Source organism: Ranitomeya variabilis, chromosome 6, assembly GCF_051348905.1.
Source record: "Ranitomeya variabilis isolate aRanVar5 chromosome 6, aRanVar5.hap1, whole genome shotgun sequence".
Lineage (NCBI taxonomy): Eukaryota > Metazoa > Chordata > Amphibia > Anura > Dendrobatidae > Ranitomeya > Ranitomeya variabilis.
The window spans coordinates 148,913,954-148,934,589 of record NC_135237.1 but is presented as its reverse complement, the minus strand read 5'-3'; the positions used below and the strand labels follow the sequence as shown (position 1 = coordinate 148,934,589).

The following is a 20,636-nucleotide window of genomic DNA, read 5'->3' as shown; positions in this document are numbered from 1 at the left end:
CACACACTGGCACACTCACACACAGACACTGGCACACTCACACACCGACACTGGCACACTCACACTGGCACACTCACACACAGACACTGGCACACTCACACAGCACAGCTCACCTCCCTGCAGCCTCTTCTTTGCCGGCAGCTTTCTGTGTGAGACAGCGTGCTGGATAATGATGTCGTCCAGCTGGGCTGTCTCAGACAGGAAGCAGGACGCCAGGAAGTGCTGCTGCTACCAGAAGGTGAACTGTGCTGTGTGTCTGACTCTGTGTGCCTGTGTATGTGGTGCAGACGGTGCGTGTGTGTGGTGCGGTGGTGGGGCTTTACATGCGGGCAGCGTTAGCCTCACCCTGCGGCTAACGCTGCCAGCTATTAAAAAAAAATGGTATTCACGCTTCTCCACGCCCATAAGGCCCTTGAAGCAGTGGGGGCCCTAGGCAGCTGCTGGCAAGTATGCCAGCAGGTGTCAGTGCCTGGGTCCACCGGAGAATCCTCCGGTTCTCCGGTGGGCCAGTCCGAGCCTGCCGAGCATGCTCGGGTGATCGAGTATTTGTTAGTGTTCGGAGTTTAAGTTTAAGGCAGCTGAATGATTTACAGCTATTAGCCAGCTTAATTACATGTGGGGATTCGCTAGCAACCAGTCAACCCCCACATGTGCTCAGCCTGGCTAATAGCTGTAAATCATTCAGCTGAGGCAATGAAAACTTAATCTCCGAACACTAACAAATACCCAGAGATCACCTGAGCGTGCTCGGGAAAACCCGAGCAATGAGTATACTCTCTCATCACTAGTGCTCAGTAAATGATCGGTTAATTAGTGTGTGTGTGTGTGTGTGTGTGTGTGTGTGTGTGTGTGTGTGTGTGTGTGTGTGTGTGTATAAAAAGAAACCCAGCACCCCAGACCTTCACTTGAACTGCAACTTGAGCTCTGACAACATGCCAAAAATCCACCCTGCGACCAAAGCCTGGATTATCAAGGGGCTGAAGACCAGATCCACTGCAGAGGTGGCTGTCAACTTTAATGTGTCTCAGCGTCAAGTACAAAGAATTAAAAAAAAGATTTGAAGAGACTGGAGATGTGTTTGACAAGCCCAGGTCCAGCAGACCCCGCTAGACAACTGCTCAGGAGGAATGTTTGTTGGTTAGAAAATCCAAAGCAAGCCCCTCTTCCACTGCAGCAGAGCTCCAACAGGCCTGGTGACCTCAAGTCCTTGTGTCAACTAGAACAGTTTGTAGGATTTTGTCTCAAAACGGCCTCCATGGTTGAATCAGTGCCCAGAAGCCAGCACTAAACAAAAGGCAAATTGCAAATACCACACGTTTTTTTTTGTTTTTTTTTTTAAGTCCCACAGCCTGCTAAACAGATGGACGCTGAAATAGTGGCAGAAGGTAGATTTCTCTGATGAATCTTCAGTAGAATTACACCACAGCCGCCGCAAATACTGCAGGAGACCTACTGGAGCCCGTATGGAGCCAAAATACACCCAGAAAACATTTAAATTTGGTGGTGAAAAGATCATGGTCTGGGGCTACATTCAGTATGGGGGTGTGCGAAACATTTGCAAGGTGGAAGGCAATATCAATAACCTAAAATATCAAGAAGTATTAGCTACCACTTATATTCCAAATCATAACAGGGGTCAAATTCTGCAGCAGGATGGTGCTCCATCTCATACATCTCTACAACAAAGTTCCTCCAGGCAAAAAAGATCAAGGTGCTCAAGGACTGGCCAGCTCAGTCACCGGACATGAACATCATTGAGCATGTTTGGGTTAGGATGAAAGAGGAAGCTTGCAAGACAAAACCAAAGAATCTAGATGAGCTCTGGGAGGCATGTAAGACTGCATTCTTTGCTATTTCTGATGACTTCATTAATAAATTGTATGAATCATTGTTGAACTGCATGGATGCAGTCCTTCAAGCTCATGCAAGTCATACAAAATATTAAATATGACTCTTAATAGCACCACAACTTCATTTACCAATGTTATGCAACATATGTTTGTATTTTGAGTTAATTATTTGTTTGAATATCACATCACTATTTGTGAGCGACAAAACTTTTGTCTTACCAAAATCTGACCATTCTGTGTCCATTAACTGATCAATATTTCTGCATTGATGCCAATTTATTTTCTTAACCTAAGAAACGGAGGCACTGAGCCTGCACCTTTCCGGGCACATGACAGCTGATATATACAGCTGACATGTGCCCGCAATAGCTGTGGGTGGAATCGCGATCCACTCGCGGCTGTTAACTCGCCCTTTACGAAAGCGCGTCACTAAACCTGCCCACCGGTGACCCAGTCTTGTGATCGTGGGTCACCAATAGGTTGGCATGACAACCAGATGTCTCCAACAGACCTCTATGGTTGTCATAGTTAGATTGCTATGAGCGCCGCCTGGTGGTCGGCACTCATAGCTAGTGAGCATTTCTGCTACATACAGGCCGATCTGATCATCGCCTGTATGTAGCAGAGCCGATCAAAGTAGTGCAGCTTCTAGTCTCGTTAAGTGGCGTAATGAGAAAAAATGTCAAAACACCAGAATTACGTTTTTTGGTCGCCACAATATTGCATTAAAATGCAACAATGGGTGATCAAAAGATCGCATCTGTACCAAAATGGTATAGCTAAAAATGTCAGCTTGGCATGCAAAAAAATAAGCTCTCAGTCAAGCCCAGATCGGGTATCAGAAAATGGCACTTTTTTTTTTTTCTTTTTATCAAACTTTGAAATTGTTTTTCACTACTTAAATAAAAAAGAACCTATACATGCTCGGTGTCTTTGATCTCGTAATGACCTGGAGAATCACAATGGCAGGTCAGTTTTAGCATTTAGTGAACATGGTAAAAAAAAACAAAAAAAACTGGGTTTGCACTTTTTTTTGCAATTTCACCGCTCTTGGATTTTTTTTCCCCATTTTCCAGTACGTGATATGTTAAAACCAATGGTGTCGTTCAAAAGTACAACTCGTCCCGCAGAAAAAACAGCCTTCACATGGCCTTTTTGACAAAAAAAATAAAAGTTATGGCTTTGGGAAGAAGGGGAGCAAAAAATGAAAATGCAACAACAAAAATACCTCTGGTCGTTAAGGGGTTAAACACTATTGGTTAGGTGCTGTCCATCTTAAAGACAGGCAGCACACAGATGAGAGAAATCATATGATGATTATACCTCAATACACATGAACACTTGCCTCATTCGAGCTTGGATGTGTTCTGAATAAGGAGATGAACGTTATCCACTCCCATACTCTGAATATGATACGAAAGGATTGGGCATGTTGATATGCAGCTGCCTGACCTTTCTCTTGTCATCTGCAGGGAGGCCTGCTGAACTCAATGGCTGCCCCCCATCTTTTGGCCTCATTCAGATGTCCATGAATAAGGCTTTGGGAAGCAGTATTTTGACACTACATCTAACATGATGTACTGACAGAATGTTCTTTTTACAGGATTGAGTATTGTTGAATCCACTTTCCGTCAAGAGTCAGTTGTAAATCTGCTGTCTGCAAACTACCCTGACCCGTTCCCTACGAATGAAGAAATGACCTGGAAATTCATCCTGCCTGAAAACCACGCGGCCATTGTGCACTTTCTCAATTATTCTCGCCCTACATGTAAGAAAAGGGAGGAGCGTGTATACTACTACCTACCAATATACACTGGGTCAACACTGACAGAAAATCAGCCAGCGAATATACCTGGGAACTTCAATTTATCGTTGGCAAACTGTGAGGTAGATCAACAGATAGTTGGTCACTCAGACTTAAGCTTGAACTTTACCATCACTGTGCAAAATAAAACTCGAGGAAGTAAGTTATTTTTTTTCCTAACATTAGTTGTAATACCAGTATTCTAAGAATATTCACTATATTATAATGTTGGTGTTTTGCCAGTATATATTTATTTTGTTGCTGCTCAATTTAATTCCTCCAAATAAGTCTAAAGTTCTCTTATGATTTTCTTATGAGCTAGTACAGAGATTGGAGAATGGACTCAATGATTTTCTATTAAGCCGGGACACCACTCAATGTGCGCTTTTGGGCAGCAGCAGAGCTCTCCTGGTTCCTAAGCAGCGCAAGTCCCACAAGTGTTTTGAGGGATTAGTGTTGGTCTCTGGACCATGTGCATCCCCACTGATCTGCAGAGCATTTCAGCAGCCATCATGTAATTTAAAGTGAACCTGTCAGCAGGATTGTGCTCAGTAAGCTACAGACACTGTCAGGTTGGCGCCATTAGGGCTCTTTCTCACTTGCGATGAAATTGGACGAATGCAATCCGATTAAAAATCAGATTGCATTTGGACCAGTGTTATTCTATCATTGTGTGTTCATCTGCATTTTTTCTTCCAGCTCGTATCAGATCACGATCGGACTGGAAACAAATCACAGCATGTTGCAATTGTAATCGGAAATTGATTCACATTGAGCAATAGAAGTCAATGGGTGCGAGAAAAAATCACACAACACTCGGACCATTCGAGTGCTGTCCAATTTCTACACACTGATGACCTTTGAAAAGCCAGAAATTCAGCAGCCGCGTTCAATAAATTCACAGCGAGAGCCGACAGGAAAGAATAGCTAGATTACATACAGTATATACACATAGAATAGATATATAGATGTCAGTGACATATACAGTTAGTACAGTGCGTATTCAGCTTACTGTACATGTATTCAATTATTAAGATTATTTTTTTGAAAAAAATGGTGTGGGTTCACTCGTAACTTTCTTAACCAGCAGAGAGAAAGCTGACGGCTGGGGGCAGATGTTTATAGCCTAGGAAGGAGGTAATACCCATGGAGCCTCCTAGGCTATTAAGATACGTAGCCTTTACTGGCTATTTAAAATGGGAGACACCCCAAAAAATGAGGCAGGGTCCCCCTATAATTAATAACCAGCCATGGCTAAGCAGATGGCTGCAGGCTGATATTAATAGCCTAAGAAGGGGCCATGGATACTGCCCCACCCAGGCTAAAAACATCAGCTCTCAGCCAGGACAGAAAAGGTGCATCTATAAGATGTGCCAATTCTGGCACTTAGCCTCGCTATTCCCACTTGCCCTGATATGGTGGCTTTGTGGTGTTATAGTTGGAGGGGTGATGTCACCTTTGTATTGTCAGGTGACATCAAGCCCTGAGGTTAGTAATCTAGAGGCGTCTATAAGACACCTCCATTACTAACCCCATTGTCATATTGTGTAAAAACACACAAACCCAGAATAAAGTCTTTTAATTGAAAGAATGATACACTCCTTTAATAAATCTTAATTAAACCATAATTACAACATCGCCCATTCCAATGAAGCCATTGTTCCTTGCAAGAGAATTAAAAGAACAAACAACAATATTCCTCACCTGTCCGCTGAGAAGACAATAATCCATTTGTCCCATGACTGGTCTAGCTCTGCTACTTCTAGATGGCTGGATGCATGGTTGCATGATGTGACCATACAGCCTGCCATCCAGCAGAGACACTGAGCATTGTCTGCTACCCCTGCTCAGTGTCTCATGGTGAACTCCTGTAACCTGTCTGACATCACCACAAGCGTGAGAAAATTCTCACGCTTCTAGTGCTGTCAGAAAGGTCCTGGGAGTTCACAGCCAATGAACTCACTTCACCTAAATGACATCCCCGCTAGCGCCATTACAAATTCTCCCATGGCACACAATTTTGGGTGAGGTTAAGTCATAGGATTAAAGAAGATATAAAGGTGCACCTCACAAAATTAGAATATCATCAAAAAGTTATTTTATTTCAGTTCTTCAATACAAAAAGTGAAACTCGTATATTAGTCATTACAAATAGTGATGTATTTCAAGTGTTTATTTGTTAATGTTGATGATTATGGCTTACAGCCAATGAAAGCCCAAAAGTCATGATCTCAGTAAATTAGAATACTTTATAACACCAGCTTGAAAAAATGATTTTAAAATCTGAAATGTTGGCCTACTGAAATGTATGTTCGGTAAATGCACTCAGTATTTGGTCGGGGCTCCTTTTGCATCAAATACTGCATCAATGCGGTGTGGCATGGAGGCAATCGTGGCAATGCTGAGGTGTTATGGAAGACTAGGTTGCTTTGATAGCAGCATTCAGCTTGTCTGCATTGTTGGGTCTGGTGTCTCTTGTCTTCCACTTGACAATACCCCATAGATTCTCTATGGGGTTAAGGTCAGGTGAGTTTGCTGGCCAATCAAGCACAGTGATACAAGCACTACAATCAATATACAGTGATACAAGCATACAATCAAGCACAGTGATTTTTAAGGTATTGGTACTCTTGGCAGTGTGGACAGGTGCCAAGTCCTGCTGGAGAATGAAATTTCCATCTCCAAAAAGTTTGTCGGCAGAAGGAAGCATGAAGTGCTCTATGATTTCCTGGCACATGGCTGTGCTGACTTTGGTTTTGATAAAACAGTGGGCCTACGCAAGCAGATGATATGACTCCCGAAACCATAATTGATTGTGGATACTTAACACTAGACCTTGGAAATCAAGGTCCCAGAGTCTGGAGGAAGAGTGGAGAGGCACACAATCCAAGCTGCTTGATGTCTAGTGTGAAGTTTCCACAATCAGTGATGGTTTGGGGAACTATGTCATCTGCTAGTATAGATAGTGTTTTTTATCAAGACCGAGGTCAGCGCAAAGCCGTCTACCAGGAAATTTTAGAGCACTTCATGATTCCCTCTCTCAAGAAGCTTTTTGGAGATGGTAATTTAATTCTCCAACAGGACTTGGCACCTGTCCACACTGTCAAAAGTACCAAAACCTAGTTTAAAAACAGTATCACTGTGCTTGATTGGCCAGCAAACTCACCTGACCTTAACCCCATAGAGAATCTATGGGTTGTTGTAAAGTGGAACATAAGGGACACCAGACCCCACAATGCAGAAGAGCTGAATGCTGCTATCAAAGCATCCTGGGCTTCCATAACACCTCAGCTTTGCCACAGGCTGATTGCCTTCGTGCCACACCGCATTGATGCAGTAATTGATGCCAAAGGAGCCCCGACTAAGTATTGAGTGCATTTACTGAATATAAAGCGAACAAGATAATTGAGTGACACCCTCTTGGGTGCAAAGGAAAGTAAAAGGAAGGTTCTCCCCTATGCAGGTTATGTGCAACTCCTATGAACTCCTGAATATTTCAGCTGCTGCCTCATGGTTGGGGGATGATCTCCAGAATAGTTGACCAATTTGGACAATAATACGATATTCTTTAATGAAGAATCTTTGGGACCAAGATGAGTTAAACGTTTTTTTTTTATCCCCACAACGCATTTCAATGCTGGACTAGCGACTTTTTCAAGTGGAAAAAAAAACAATTGCAATTTGTTTTTCACTTGCTAAAAGACACTAGTCCAATATTAGAACATACTGTGGAGATGAAAAAAAAACCTTTTAACTGATCTTGGTCCTAAGGATTCTTCATTACAACAGCGCAGCCTGATATCACATTATTGTCCAAATTGGTCATTAAAGGTAACCTGTCACCCCCCAAAATGGAGAATGAGCTAAGTCCACCAGCATCAGGGGCTTATCTACAGCATTCTGTAATGCTGTAAATAAGCCCCCGATGTAACCTGAAAGATGAGAAAGAGGTTAGAGTATACTCACGCGGGCGGTCCGATCCGATGGGCGTCGCGGTCCGATCCGGGCCTCCAATCTTCATAGGATGACTTCCTCTTCTTGTCTTCACGCTGCGGTTCCGGCACAGGTGTACTTTGTCTGCCCTGGTGAGGGCAGAGCAAAGTACTGCAGTGCGCAGGTGCCGGGCCTCTCTGACATTTCCCGCTGCCTGCGCACTGCAGTACTTTTCTCTGCCCTCAACAGGGCAGACAAAGTACGCCTGCGCCGGAGCTGCATCATGAAGAAAAGAAGATGAGGTCATCGTAAGAAGATGGAAGGCCCCGGACCGGACCGCGATGCCCATCGGACTGGACCACAACGGGACCGACCCCTGGGTGAGTATAATCTAACCTCTTTTTCTCATCTTTCAGGATACATCGGGGGCTTATCTACAGCATTACAGAATAAGCCCCTGATGCCGGAGGGCTTAGCTCATCTTCCATTTTGGGGGTGACAGGTTCCCTTTAATGTAATAATGTGATAGTAATTTACTTATAAAATAGAATAAGTACTGACATGTGGACAACATTGTTGATACCCCTCTGTTAAAGTAAGACAATCCCACAATGGTCACTGAAATAACTTGAAAAAAGTAATTTTCAATTGAAATTTACTAAATATCAGATAAAGAAAATCCTATGTTGCTTTAGCTTTTAGTTCAACCGAAAGAATTAAATTAATAAACTGGCTTGGACAGAATGATTGTTCCCTTATAACTTAATATTTTGGTGCATAACGAAGTTCTGTGGCAATCATTGCAAGCAAATTATTTCTGCAACTTTCAATGAGCCTTCTGTACTGGTCCACAAGTATTTTAGCCCACTTATCGTAAGCAAATTGCTCCTTTCACAGTTGTTCAATAGGATGTAGGTCATGGGCCATAGAAGCTACTTAAAAGTCCAAGGCTTTGCTCTTAGCCATTCTTAGATGGTTTTAGCTTTGTGTTTTGGGACATTATCCTATTAGATGACCTGTGACTCAGTCCAACATTTCTAACACTGATCAGCAAATTTTTGCTCCACAATGCATTGATAGTCTTCAGATTTCATTGTACCCTGCACAGGTTCAAGACACCTAAATGCAACACTAATGCCACAAAACATAACTGGGCCTCCTTCATGTTTTACAGTAGGTACAATGGTGTTTTTTTTTTTGTATGCTTAAATTTTGTATTTAACAACATAAAGCTGATGTGACTTGCCAAAAAGGTACAGTTTTGTCTCAAATGACATTCTCCCAGAAGCTTTGTGACCTGTCAATATGTATTTGGCAAATTCCATTATAGCTTTTTACTGATTTTGCTTTCAAAAGTAGTTTCCTCCTTGGTTGTCTGCGTTAAAGTCCATTTTGGCCAAGACCATCATGGAAGGTGTAATCTGATACTTCTGTACCTTGACCTTGTAGTTTACCTCTAACTTCTTTGAAAGTTGTTCTGTGCTCCTTGGTTACTATTTGTTTTATCCATTTCTTCAGTTTATTCATTTCCTTTTACGGCCATGTCCAGAGAGGTTGACAGTCCCATAGACCTTAAACTTCTAAATACAATGTGCAATTGTTTGGAAATGGTCTTGTAACCTTAACCTTTAACATGTTTGTCTATAATGTTCATGCTAATGTGTCCTTCGCTTCCTTTGATCCGTAGTTTGGTACACACCATGATACTAAACAGCACAGTGACTACTTTTCACCCTTTAAATAGGCAGACTGACTGATCAATTTTTCAGCTACCTGTGCAGCTAATTACAGGACACAACTTACCGGTAGTTTAACATGTCAAATTATTTTCAGTCTTTTCTAGGAGTGCCATTATTTTTATCCAGGCCATGTTAATTAATTTTTTTTTTTTAATTTTCTCTTGAACTACAGTTCAAAAGCAATGTTCAATTTTCATTTGTTGATATTCAATAGATTTAAATTGAAAAACTTTTTTGTTAGTTTCAAGTTATTTTTGTGATCATTGTGGGTTTCACTTAATTTACTAGCATGTGTGGACTTTATTATTTTATAAGTGAATTGCTATTTACATTAATAAATTTAGTTATTTATATATGTGTGTAGATAAAAACTGGAATCTCAATAAGCGCAATGGGACCTTATCAGGATTACTAAAGAAAAAAAAAAAAGAGTAAAACAGGATTACTCAACTGGAGGGGGTGAGAAGTTGTGACAGTCACAACCCCTTTGTTATTTTGTAAGCAAAGAGAGCTGCTGCGGGTCCATCAAACAGATAGGAAGCAAACTTGGAGATGAAAGTGGATGTAAAACTGTGCTGTCGAGAATCCAATATACAAAAGGATACCGGATGTGGTATGGATGCGGTTTTATTTGTCAACGTGTTTCGAGGTCAAAACAATGTGGTTCATTTTTGGTTTGTCCTGATGTGGAGGTATAATCCCCTCTAAAAGCGTTGACAAAACCGAATCCATACTTCATCTGGTATACTATTGTATATTGGATTTTCGGCAGCGCAGTTTTACTTTCATCCACTTTTATCTCCAAGTTTAATTACTTATACATAACTTTTTTTATGTGTGTAAAATCTAGTATAAAATTGTAATAAAATACAGAACAAAAAGTTGTCCACTAACAACAACGTTTTATAACTTTCTCATAGTAAGACTTGGTAGGGAATTAATTATGGCTTATTAAGTAATGCTTTAGGAATTCTCCATTTATCCAAATATTATTTAGAGCAGTTTAAGCACAGTATATTATCAGTTGTATAAAGCAGAATTTATTTTGGTGGCTCTTAACCTATATTTAATATTGTATAATTTATATGTTTGTGTTTTCAGATGTATCCTCAGACGAACTATATCATCTGGATTTGACAAAAGAAAGCGGCCTTGTTGTGCGTATAGGCAAGAGAGCACTTGGGCGCACATTTGCTCCTGAGTGTGTCATCTGTAAGGCATTCGGACAATGCTCTCCCGAGCTTGTGCTTGATGAAGCAAAATACTACAAAATCTCGTTTCTTTGTGGCGATCTTAAAAGCCTGGTAGTAACGGCGGAAAAAAAAATAGGTAGGAAAATGGATTACCTACTACATTGTTGTGCGATGCTGAATTTACCAGTCAATTTATTTAAATAAATATATGTTTGGATATATGGAGAATAGAAAATGGTGATGTTGTTGCATTTTATTTATTGTTGGTACTGGGTGCAGGCATTTGCATTACTGTAGTCTTGTGAGAAACAAACTGGCCCTAGTAGGCATTAACCATCTGCTGGGACCTCAAAAAGAGCCACATTATGCTAAAACTAGACTAATGGAAACCTCTAGGCAACAGTTTAGTGTGATGTTTCTTCCCCAGTAACATTAACATACTATGTGGCTAAATACAGATAGCCATAATCCTCAGAAATGGTCATCAGGTCCTCCTGATGTCAATTGGACCTATTCTGTTCATTTAAAGCCATTTTTTTATGGTGTAGCTGCATTATAGTCATACATAGGTACAGAAAGTAACCAAACCAGGTTTAGAGAAGCTTTTCCCCCCCTTTTTTTTTTTTTAAATAAAAAAAAAAGTCAGTGTACATTGGTAAGGAGTGAAATTACTGGGCCTTTTTCATTATACAGTGGCATATAAAAGTTTTGGCACACCTGCTTTGTATTTTAGGCAAACATAAATATATATTGCTTTTTTGTCAATTTTAAAAATTACAAAAGAAAAAATGGACTGATGCTAAAGTTTGGGCTCATTTGAGGATTTGTGTGCTCAGGTAACTTTTGACCACGGTTTCATACCTTAATTAGCCTGTGATGGTTATGGCTTGTTCACTATCATTGTTAGGAAAAGCCAGGTGATACAAATTTCCCAGCCTTATAAAAACCCAGCCTCCTCTAGCCTTGTGCCACAAAACAGCAGCCATGGGTTCTTCTAACCAACTGTGTAGCACTCTGAAAATGAAAAAGGTGGAGGCCCACAAAGCAGGAAAAGCCTGCCCTTTTCTCAGTTCAAAATGTAATTAAGAAATGTCAGTTAACCGGTGCAGTTGATTTCATTGAAAGCTCCTCATACTAGTGCTAGAGAGGCAAATAGGAACCCCCGCTTGACTTCAAAAGACGTTCAGAATGATTTAGCAGACTCTGGAATTGTGGTACGTTGTTTTACTGTTCAGAAACACCTGCACGAATATGGCCTTCATGGAAGAGTCATCAGAAGAAAACATCTCCTGCATCCTCCCCAGAAAATTTAACATCAGAAGTATGTAAAAGAACACCTAAACAAGCCTAATGCATTTTGGAAACAAGTACTGTGGACCGATGAGTTAAAATAGAACTCTTCTAGCTACAATGATGAAAGATATGTGTGGTGTAAAAAGGGCACAGAATTTCAGGAAAAGAACTCTCGCCAACCATTAAGCATGGGGGTGGATCAATCATGCTTTGGCATTGTGTTGCAGCCAAAGGCACGCTGAATATTTCACCGAGAGAAGAAAGAACGGATTACATGAAATTTCAACAAATCCTTGATGCAAACAAAACACCTGGAAATAACATATGTAAAAAAGCTGAAGTTGAAAAGAGAATGGCTTCTACAAATTGATAATGATCCTAAACACACATCAAAATCCACAATAGACTACCTCAAAAGGCGCAAGCTGAAAGCTTTACAATGGCCCTCATAGTCCCCAGATCTGAACATTATTGAAAATCTGTGGCTAGACCTCAAAACAACAAAGCATGTAAGATGACCTGACCTAGAAATCTTAGAACTGGAAGAATTTTCCAAGGAAGAATTTATGAAAATCTCTCAAACAAGAATTAAGACTTTTGGCTGGCTACAAAAAAAAAAAGTTTACAAGCTCTGATAGTTGCAAAAGGGGGTGCTACTAGGAACTAAGCATGAAGGGTTCTCAAACTTTTGCATCTGCCCATTTTTTCCTTTAGTAAGTCTTCAAGTGTGTATATGTGCTGTGTGTATACATGTTTTATTATAATCTCTTTTTTGCCAAAAATACAAAGGAAATGTCATCTTTTACTTTTTTAACTTGCTTAAATGTTCACAATAACAGGAATTTTGACTCGGCGTGCCCAAACTTTTACATGCCACGATATATGTTGCCGCTTTACACATGTTGTAAATGAACGTAATTTTAGTTAGACCCACAGTCCACAGTACAGAGTATATCATTTTCTTTCTCTTTTGTGTGTTTTTAGAATGCTGGAATCTCACCATCTGTAAAATATCCAACATGCTCCTTAACATCGCACCGTCTCTTATTGATTTTCCTGTGCGGCTGGAGAGTTACACTTGGAAATTGATTGCTCCGGAATATATCAGTACTGAAATCGTATCCAAGTCCATGTATCTACAACAGAATGCGGTAGATAAAAAGTGCAACATGACGGCAGCAGGGTTTACATATGACATCTTGAGTTCCACTAACAAACAGGAATTTAAAATTGGCACTTTTTGTCCTAATGGATCTATTGAAAAGATTCAGCTGAGAGATAATGTTACGATCACCTTAAATATGCCAAGTAATGGAGAGTCCAAAAAACTGACCACCCATGACCTCTACGTGTCTTTTGTATCGTTCATTAAAGGTATAGTACTGCTACTAAATATTGCATATTTAAAATTTGATGTGGTAAAAACTCCAGGATCCATTCCACTGCCTAAGGCTTTGCTATGCTATGTCTACTGGAGGAAATTGCAAATATGTCCAGACCAGTAACAAAGAGGGGTGCTGCTGTTTTGTTTTGTTTTTTGTTTTTTTTTTGTTTTTTTTACTTTTTTAAGGTAGTAGATTTTATCAATTACTGGCTTATGATTTAGGTTGCCCACCTCGTTTATGAGGAGTATTCGACATGGCATACTTCCAACTCAGTGATTTTCATAACATAGGCAGCTTCTCTCTGATGAACCAAATAGAAAAAAACATCAGTCACTCAACATAGTTAAAGTTCCAGGAGACTGAAAATGGACATATTGGGTTACTAAATTGAACTAGATATAGCTGTTGTGGCCTGTTGTATTGGAGATATGTTTAATCATATAACATAATGTAAAAAGACCACACATTTCGAAAGCATACAGCTTTCTTCAGGTCAATGTCATAAATATTACTGATGTCCATATGAACAAAGCTGTAAGCTTTCGAAATGTGTGTTTTGTATTTTATGCTATGTTATATCATTCAACCTATAATCCCCAACACCATGGGCCTTGAAAGTCATACCTTGATCCATCCAGGCGCTCATTGTCTCCGCTTTAAGTCTCTTGGGATTTGCAGACTAGTAACTAAACAGGATGTGTAGACTATAGCGTGGTGATCTACTCTGCATTACTGGATGCTATAGGCAAAATCTAATATTAAAGGGGGTTGTCTTGGAATTTTACGTTGATGTCCTATCATTTAGTATAGGTCATCAATATCTGATCGCTGTGAATGCACCCCTGCCAATCAGCTGTTCCTGGAGTCAGCTAGAAGTGTTCAGTTGCAAAGCGACATAGCAGAGCTATGTCAATAATATAGCAGGCAGATGTGCAGTACCCGACCATGTTGATTATAACATTGACTGAGTTGTGCTGTGTAGATCCGCTACTGAGCACTTCCAGACGGTGCTGGGAAGAGCTGATGGGTGAGGGTTTGACGCTTGGCACCCCCACCAATCAGATATTGATGACCTGTAAAGGTTGCACGAGTCAAGGTGTAGTGCTGCAACCCCAGGCACCAGTACAAAGGGTTTCTTTGTAGGTGTGCGCGTGATAGGGTTATATCCATCACTTGGGTCACATACTGCATGATGGTATAAGCACTCCCAATTTAAGCAATAAAAAAGGAAGAGCTCAGTACACTTTATTGAAAAAGAACATTCTTTTCTGTTGAAACTGGTATAGTGTATATAGAATTGTTAGCAAGACTTTTGTGTTTACGTTATCTTTTGTTTTGCACAAAGGTACAGGTATAACGATTGAGTGGCGGCATAGCATTTGCAAAGTACTTGTAATTTAAACTGCGTAAACTGCTTGAATGTTCCATCTCCATATTATTTTCTTTCCGCCTCTCTATAGCACACTTCTGCAGTAGTACCTGTGCCCCGACCTAGTCAGCCTAGTCTTGTTCCTATGCTTCCAGGACCAACTTGCGTGTTGCCTCTTCAGTCCCACTCCTTTCCTATCTTCCTTGGGCCCACAACCCACAGCGCTTTCTGGCTTTAGGCTGTACTTTGTACGGTTGGCTCCCTCCTGTCAGGTTCACTTCCCATTATCAAGGATATTCCGGCCATGTTTAGATATTTCTACCACTTCGTATGCGCGTTGGGGTACGGTACCAGGACGCAGATCGGACACCTCGCTCAATATGGGTAATTAATACATCCATTCCCCTTCCCTTTTTCCCTTAGGATATGTTATGGTCAGTGTAGACCGGGCACATGGTACTCTGTGGTTCTAACTTGCATAGCCTTTTAATATTGAGGTTTACTCCATGTGCTAGATACGAGCCTTATGGTTTAGGGGAAATTATTGGGTAACCCTTATTGTGATTGGAGATATTTGTGTCCCGTCTGTATACCTGGACTATTGGTTGCACCTAGGGATTGATCACTTTGCACAATCCCATGTATCATTATTTACTGTATGCTAAATGTATGTTTTAGTCATTACTATCTAAATTCAATAAATTATAAACTTTTTATGTTAATTTGGGCTAATTTTGACTCATTTTTTCTCCTATTTTCAAGGACACATTTATTTCTTGTAGGATTTGTGCGCAATAAAAAAAATTTGTACACTCTGTACCCTGAATGCACCACTGCAGTCCCTTCCCAGTGACACCAGACTGTCTTGGATTGGGAAGTAATGCAATAGTGACTAATGTACTAGCGTATAAACACAGAATGCAGTGTGCCCTGTAAGAGTTGTTTGTTTTTTTTTGGGGGGGGTTTAAAGGTTGCAAGTAGTGATCAGCGAACGTGCTCGGGTAAGGTGTTATCCGAGCATTCTCGTGTACTAACCAAGTGTCTTTGTCGTGTTCAAAAAATATGTTTGAGTCCCCTCACACACCCGCAACATATGCAGGTATTGTCTAACAAGCAAGTTTATAGTTGGTTGCGGGTGTATGGGGTGAGAACTCCCCTCCTACCTAGCAGGTAAGGGCTATGTATTTCAGCCAGGACCCGCATCTAAGGCCACGTGCACACTTTGCGTATTTGGTCACTAATTTACATCAGTATTTCTAAGCCAAAATCGGGAGTGGGATAATCGGAAGAAAAGCGCCGCTATTCAAGACAATCACACAGGTGCCACACACAGGGCAGCGTACAGCCATTGGCTTGTGTTTACCTTAACAGCAACTAGCACTACCCACATATCCAAAACCAAGGAGTTGCTACATTTGCGTATCATTATCAGCATACTAAGCGATGGTATGATTAAGACTCGGGAGAGTCAAAACGTCATGTTGTGTTATTATATTAGGTCGCTTATCCAATGTTTGTAGATGTGCTCCCATGTGTTACCTATATTGAGTTATGTCTAAATAAACTCATATTATCTTGCATAAATTATCACTAGAGTGTGCAGTGTCTTCCAAATAATATTTGATTACTAGGACTTTCCAGTCCGTGACACTAGCACCTCGTCCAAAATTGACTGAGTGCACACCATTGTACCCCATTATATTGTCGTAATGTATATAGTCAACAGCTCAAAATAAATTTAGGAGTTTGAATCATTATAGAGGGAAATGGTCTATGATTATATTTATTTTTTTAGACTTGAGACCTCAGAACCCTAAAAATGAATGCAAACAATGCTGACAGATATACACGGTTGTTTCTACCGTGAAGCAGTACAAGTATCTCATCTCCAGCAGCAGTCTGAAGCATCTCAGAAAGGGGCGGCCCCCTAAGCCTATGTGCCCACGTTGCAGAAATGCTGCGGAAATGTCCATAGCATTTCTGCAACTCCCTGCCGTGGGTAAAACGCATGCGGAATTTGCATGCATTTTCCTGCAAAACACAAGCGTTTTTAGCTTGCAGAATGCTTGCACTTCCAAAGCAATTTGAAGCATCGCTTGGAAAAGTGATTGACAGGTTGTTCACACTTGTCAATCATAGTGCTTGACAAGTGTAACCAACTTTTTACTATTGATGCTGCTTATGCAGCATCAATTGTAAAAGATAGAATGTTAAAAATAATAAAATAAAAAATATGGTTATTCTCACCTTCCGACGGCCCCCGATCTCCTCCTTCGAGGACGTCCTCTTCTTCTCTTCTTGCAGCGGCTCCGACGCAGGCGTGCTTTGTCTGCCCTGTTGAGGGCAGAGCAAAGTACTGCAGTGCTCAGGCGCAGGGAAAGGTCAGAGACCCTGCGCACTGCAGTACTTTGCTCTGCCCTCAACAGGGCAGACAAAGCACGCCTGCGTCGGAGCCGCTGCAAGAAGACAAGAAGAGGACGTCATCGAATGAAGATGTGATCCGGGTCCAGCACCTCCTGACGCCCATCGGACTGGACTGCACAGTGACCGCCAGCCCCTGATGCCGGTGGGCTTAGGTCAGGTACGATTTTTGGGGTGACAGTCCCTTTAGCATACACTGCAAAATCACAACAGAATATATAATTTTTTTATTTTGATCACTGCTCCCTAAAAAAAGAAAAAAAGCTCTTGACAGGGACCAAATTGTGATGATTACTCTGTGTGGAAAATGATTAGGCAATTTGTACTTTTGATTAATTTTATTAATATTTATTAGTGATTCATTTTAATAATAATTTTATTTCTAAAGTGCCAACATATTCCGCAGCACTTTTAACATATTTATTAATGACCTTGTAGGGGGCAAACAGAGTAGAATTTCAATATTTGAAGATGACCCTAAATTCTACAGGGTAATCAATACAGAGGAGGACAATTTTATATTACAGGATGATTTATGTCAACTAGAAGCTTGGGCTAATAAATGGCAAATGAGCTTTAATGGGGATAAATGTAAGGTCATGCACTTGGGAAGAAGAAATAAGATGTATAATTTATGTGCTTAATTGTAAAACACTGAGCAAAACTGTCACTGAAAAAGACCTGGGTGTATGGGTGGACGACAAACTCGCATTTAGTGGCCAGTGTCAGGCATCTGCAGCAAAGGCAAATAAAATACCGTAATAGGATGCATTAAAATAGGCATAGATGCTCATGAGGAGAACATAATTATACCTCTATACAAGTCACTAGTTCGACCACACTTAGAATACTGTGTACAGTTCTGGTCTCCGGTGTATAAGAAAGACATAGCTGAACTGGAGCGGGTGCAGAGAAGAGCGACCAAGGTTATTAGAGGACTGGGGGGGTCTGCAATACCAAGATAGGTTATTACACTTGGGGCTATTTAGTTTGGAAAAACGAAGACTAAGGGGTGATCTTATTTTAATGTATAAATATATGAGGGGACAGTACAAAGACCTTTCTGATGATCTTTTTACTCGCAGACCTTTAATCATAATCACAGATGCGCAATCTTTACTGTAAGAGCAGTGAGACTATGGAACTCTCTGCCGTATGATGCTGTAATGAGTGATTCATTACTAAAGTTTAAGAAGGGACTTGATTCCTTTCTTGAAAAGTATAATGTTACAGGTTATACATATTAGATGCCTTGATAGGGCGTTGATCCAGGGAACTAGTCTGATTGCCGTATGTGGAGTTGGGAAGGATTTTTTTTTTTCCCCCCAATGTAGAGCTTAGTGTTTGCCGCATGGGTTTTTTTTCCCTTCCTCTGGATCGACATATTAGGCTATGGATTGAACTAGATGGACTTAAAGTCTTCCTTCAACCTTAAATACTATGTTACTTGACATTTTTTGAGGGGACTTGTACAGACAATAACAGACATTGCAGAATAACAATAATTGCATAAACAACAGATACCAAGAGGAATGAGAGCCCTGCTCGTAAGCTTACAATCTATGAGGAAATAGGGGAGACACTAAAGGTGGACGGTAACAAATGCTTGCATTGTACAGTCCAGCCATCAATATAATAAATAGGGTGTTCATGTAATGCTGCATGATCCGGTAACCAACCAGTATGTGTAAAAGTACAGACACAGAGGGCTATTAAATGCATGTCTTTTTCAGAACAGCTGATACGAGGGTCCTGGTTTTGAAGAAAAATTTAAATGGGCAAAACATTGATAGATAAATATGTTGAGGCGGTTATGACAGTCTCAAGAAATGCATTTTTAGGGCACGCTTAAAACTGGGTATTAAGGATGAATCGAATTGTCCTGGGTAGTGCATTCCAAAGAATTGGCGCAGCACACGAGAAGTCTTGGAGACAGGAGTGGGAGGCTCAGATTATTGAGGATGTTAATCTTGGGTCACTAGCAGAATGGAGAGAACGGGAAGGGTGGTAGACTGAGACGATGGAAATGTAGAGTGGTGCTGAACCGTGGAGCGCTTTGTGGTTGAGTGATAAATTTATATTGAACTCTGGAGTGCATGGGTAAACAGTGCAATGACTGGCACAGGGTAGAGGCATCGGTGTAACGGTTGGTGAGGAATATGATTCTAGCTGCAGCATTGAAGACAGATTGGAGAGGGGAGCGTTTAGAAAGAGATTGATTAGTAGAGTGTTTAAAATAGTCCGGACGAGAATAAGAGCTACAGTAGAGTTAATTTTATTATTGAACAACTACAGTGCTATCCATGAAAAAAAGGTTCAGAAACTTGAATATTTATAAAAATAAAAGTGATGTTTTGTCTTAGGAGAATATTCATGTGTGCAGAATTATTATGCAACTAAATGAAAAATGTAAAGTGAGAATAATAACCAAGCTCCAAAATGTACAAAAATACATTTGACATTTCAAAGTAATATCAGTGACCAATATACCCACCAATCTTTTCAATAAGTCATAAGTTTTCCATCTATTGTCACGTTTTTAATCTGTTGACTATCAACTTTTTGGGCAACACCAACCACAGCCTCCCAGACACTGTCAAAGAGGTGACTTTTCTTCTCTCCCATTTAAGAAGGGCTCACAAGTTCTCTATAAGGTTTGGCTCAGGTGAGGAAGGGGTTATGTCATTATTGTTTCATCTTTAAGGCTTTTACTAGCTAGTCAAGCAGTGGAGTACTCAATTTATGTTCATGTTTTTCTGGAAATATGCAGAATTTTTTTCCTGTACCGCTGCTTGAAGAAAGTGTCTTCTAAAAACTGACCGTAGGTTTAGGTGTTGATTTTTAGTCAGTCTTCAACCCAAAAAAGTCCAGCTAGCTCATCTTTAATAATTCCAGCCTATAGCAGTACCCCACCGCCACCTTTCTCGTGCCTGAGTCGCAGTGGAGGTCCAGCCACTGGCCCATGCACCTTATCCATAAAGAGTCACTCTCATTTTTATCTGTCCTTTAAAATCTTTGAAAAACGTGTCTTCAGATATTTCTTGACCCAGTTTTGATGTTTCAACTCCTGTGTCTTGGTCAGAGGTGGTTGGGTTTCAGTCTTCCTTACCTTGGCCATGTCTCAGAGGCCTAAGGCTACTTTCACACTTCCGTCTTATGGCCTACGTCACAATACGTCGTTTTGGAGAAAAAAACGCATCCTGCATAGTTGCCCGCAGGATGCGTTTTTTCTCCATAGACTTGCATTAGCAACGCATTGCGACGTATGGCCAATGCAATGGATGCGTCGTGTTTTGGCGGCCGCGACACACAAAGTTCAATGTAACTTTTTCTGTGCGACGGGTCCGCCATTTTTGACCGCGCATGCGTGGCCAAAACTCCGCCCCCTCCTCCCCGGAAATCACAATGGGCAGCAGATGCGTTGTAAAACTGCTAAATTTAGCACAACGTACGTCGGGCCGACGGTTTGCGACGGCCCCGTAACAATGGAAGTGTGAAAGTAGCCTTAGGGTATGTCAACGTTCAGGATTGCATCAGGATTTGGTCAGGATTTTACGTCAGTATTTGTAAGCCAAAACCAGGAGTGGAACAAATAGAGGAAAGTATAATAGAAACATATGCACCACTTCTGCATTTATCACCCACTCCT

The 20,636-nt window shown here is 40.8% G+C and overlaps 1 protein-coding gene across 1 annotated transcript in view; it reads left to right on the top strand.

The window, feature by feature from the left end:
• Positions 1-20,636, top strand: part of LOC143783234 (CUB domain-containing protein 1-like) — a 44,554-nt gene that overhangs the window by 10,844 nt on the left and 13,074 nt on the right. The window contains exons 3-5 of the mRNA XM_077271652.1: positions 3,454-3,813; positions 10,428-10,655; positions 12,797-13,186. Coding sequence (XP_077127767.1) covers positions 3,454-3,813; positions 10,428-10,655; positions 12,797-13,186 — 978 coding nt within the window. The remainder of the gene's footprint in view (positions 1-3,453; positions 3,814-10,427; positions 10,656-12,796; positions 13,187-20,636) is intronic.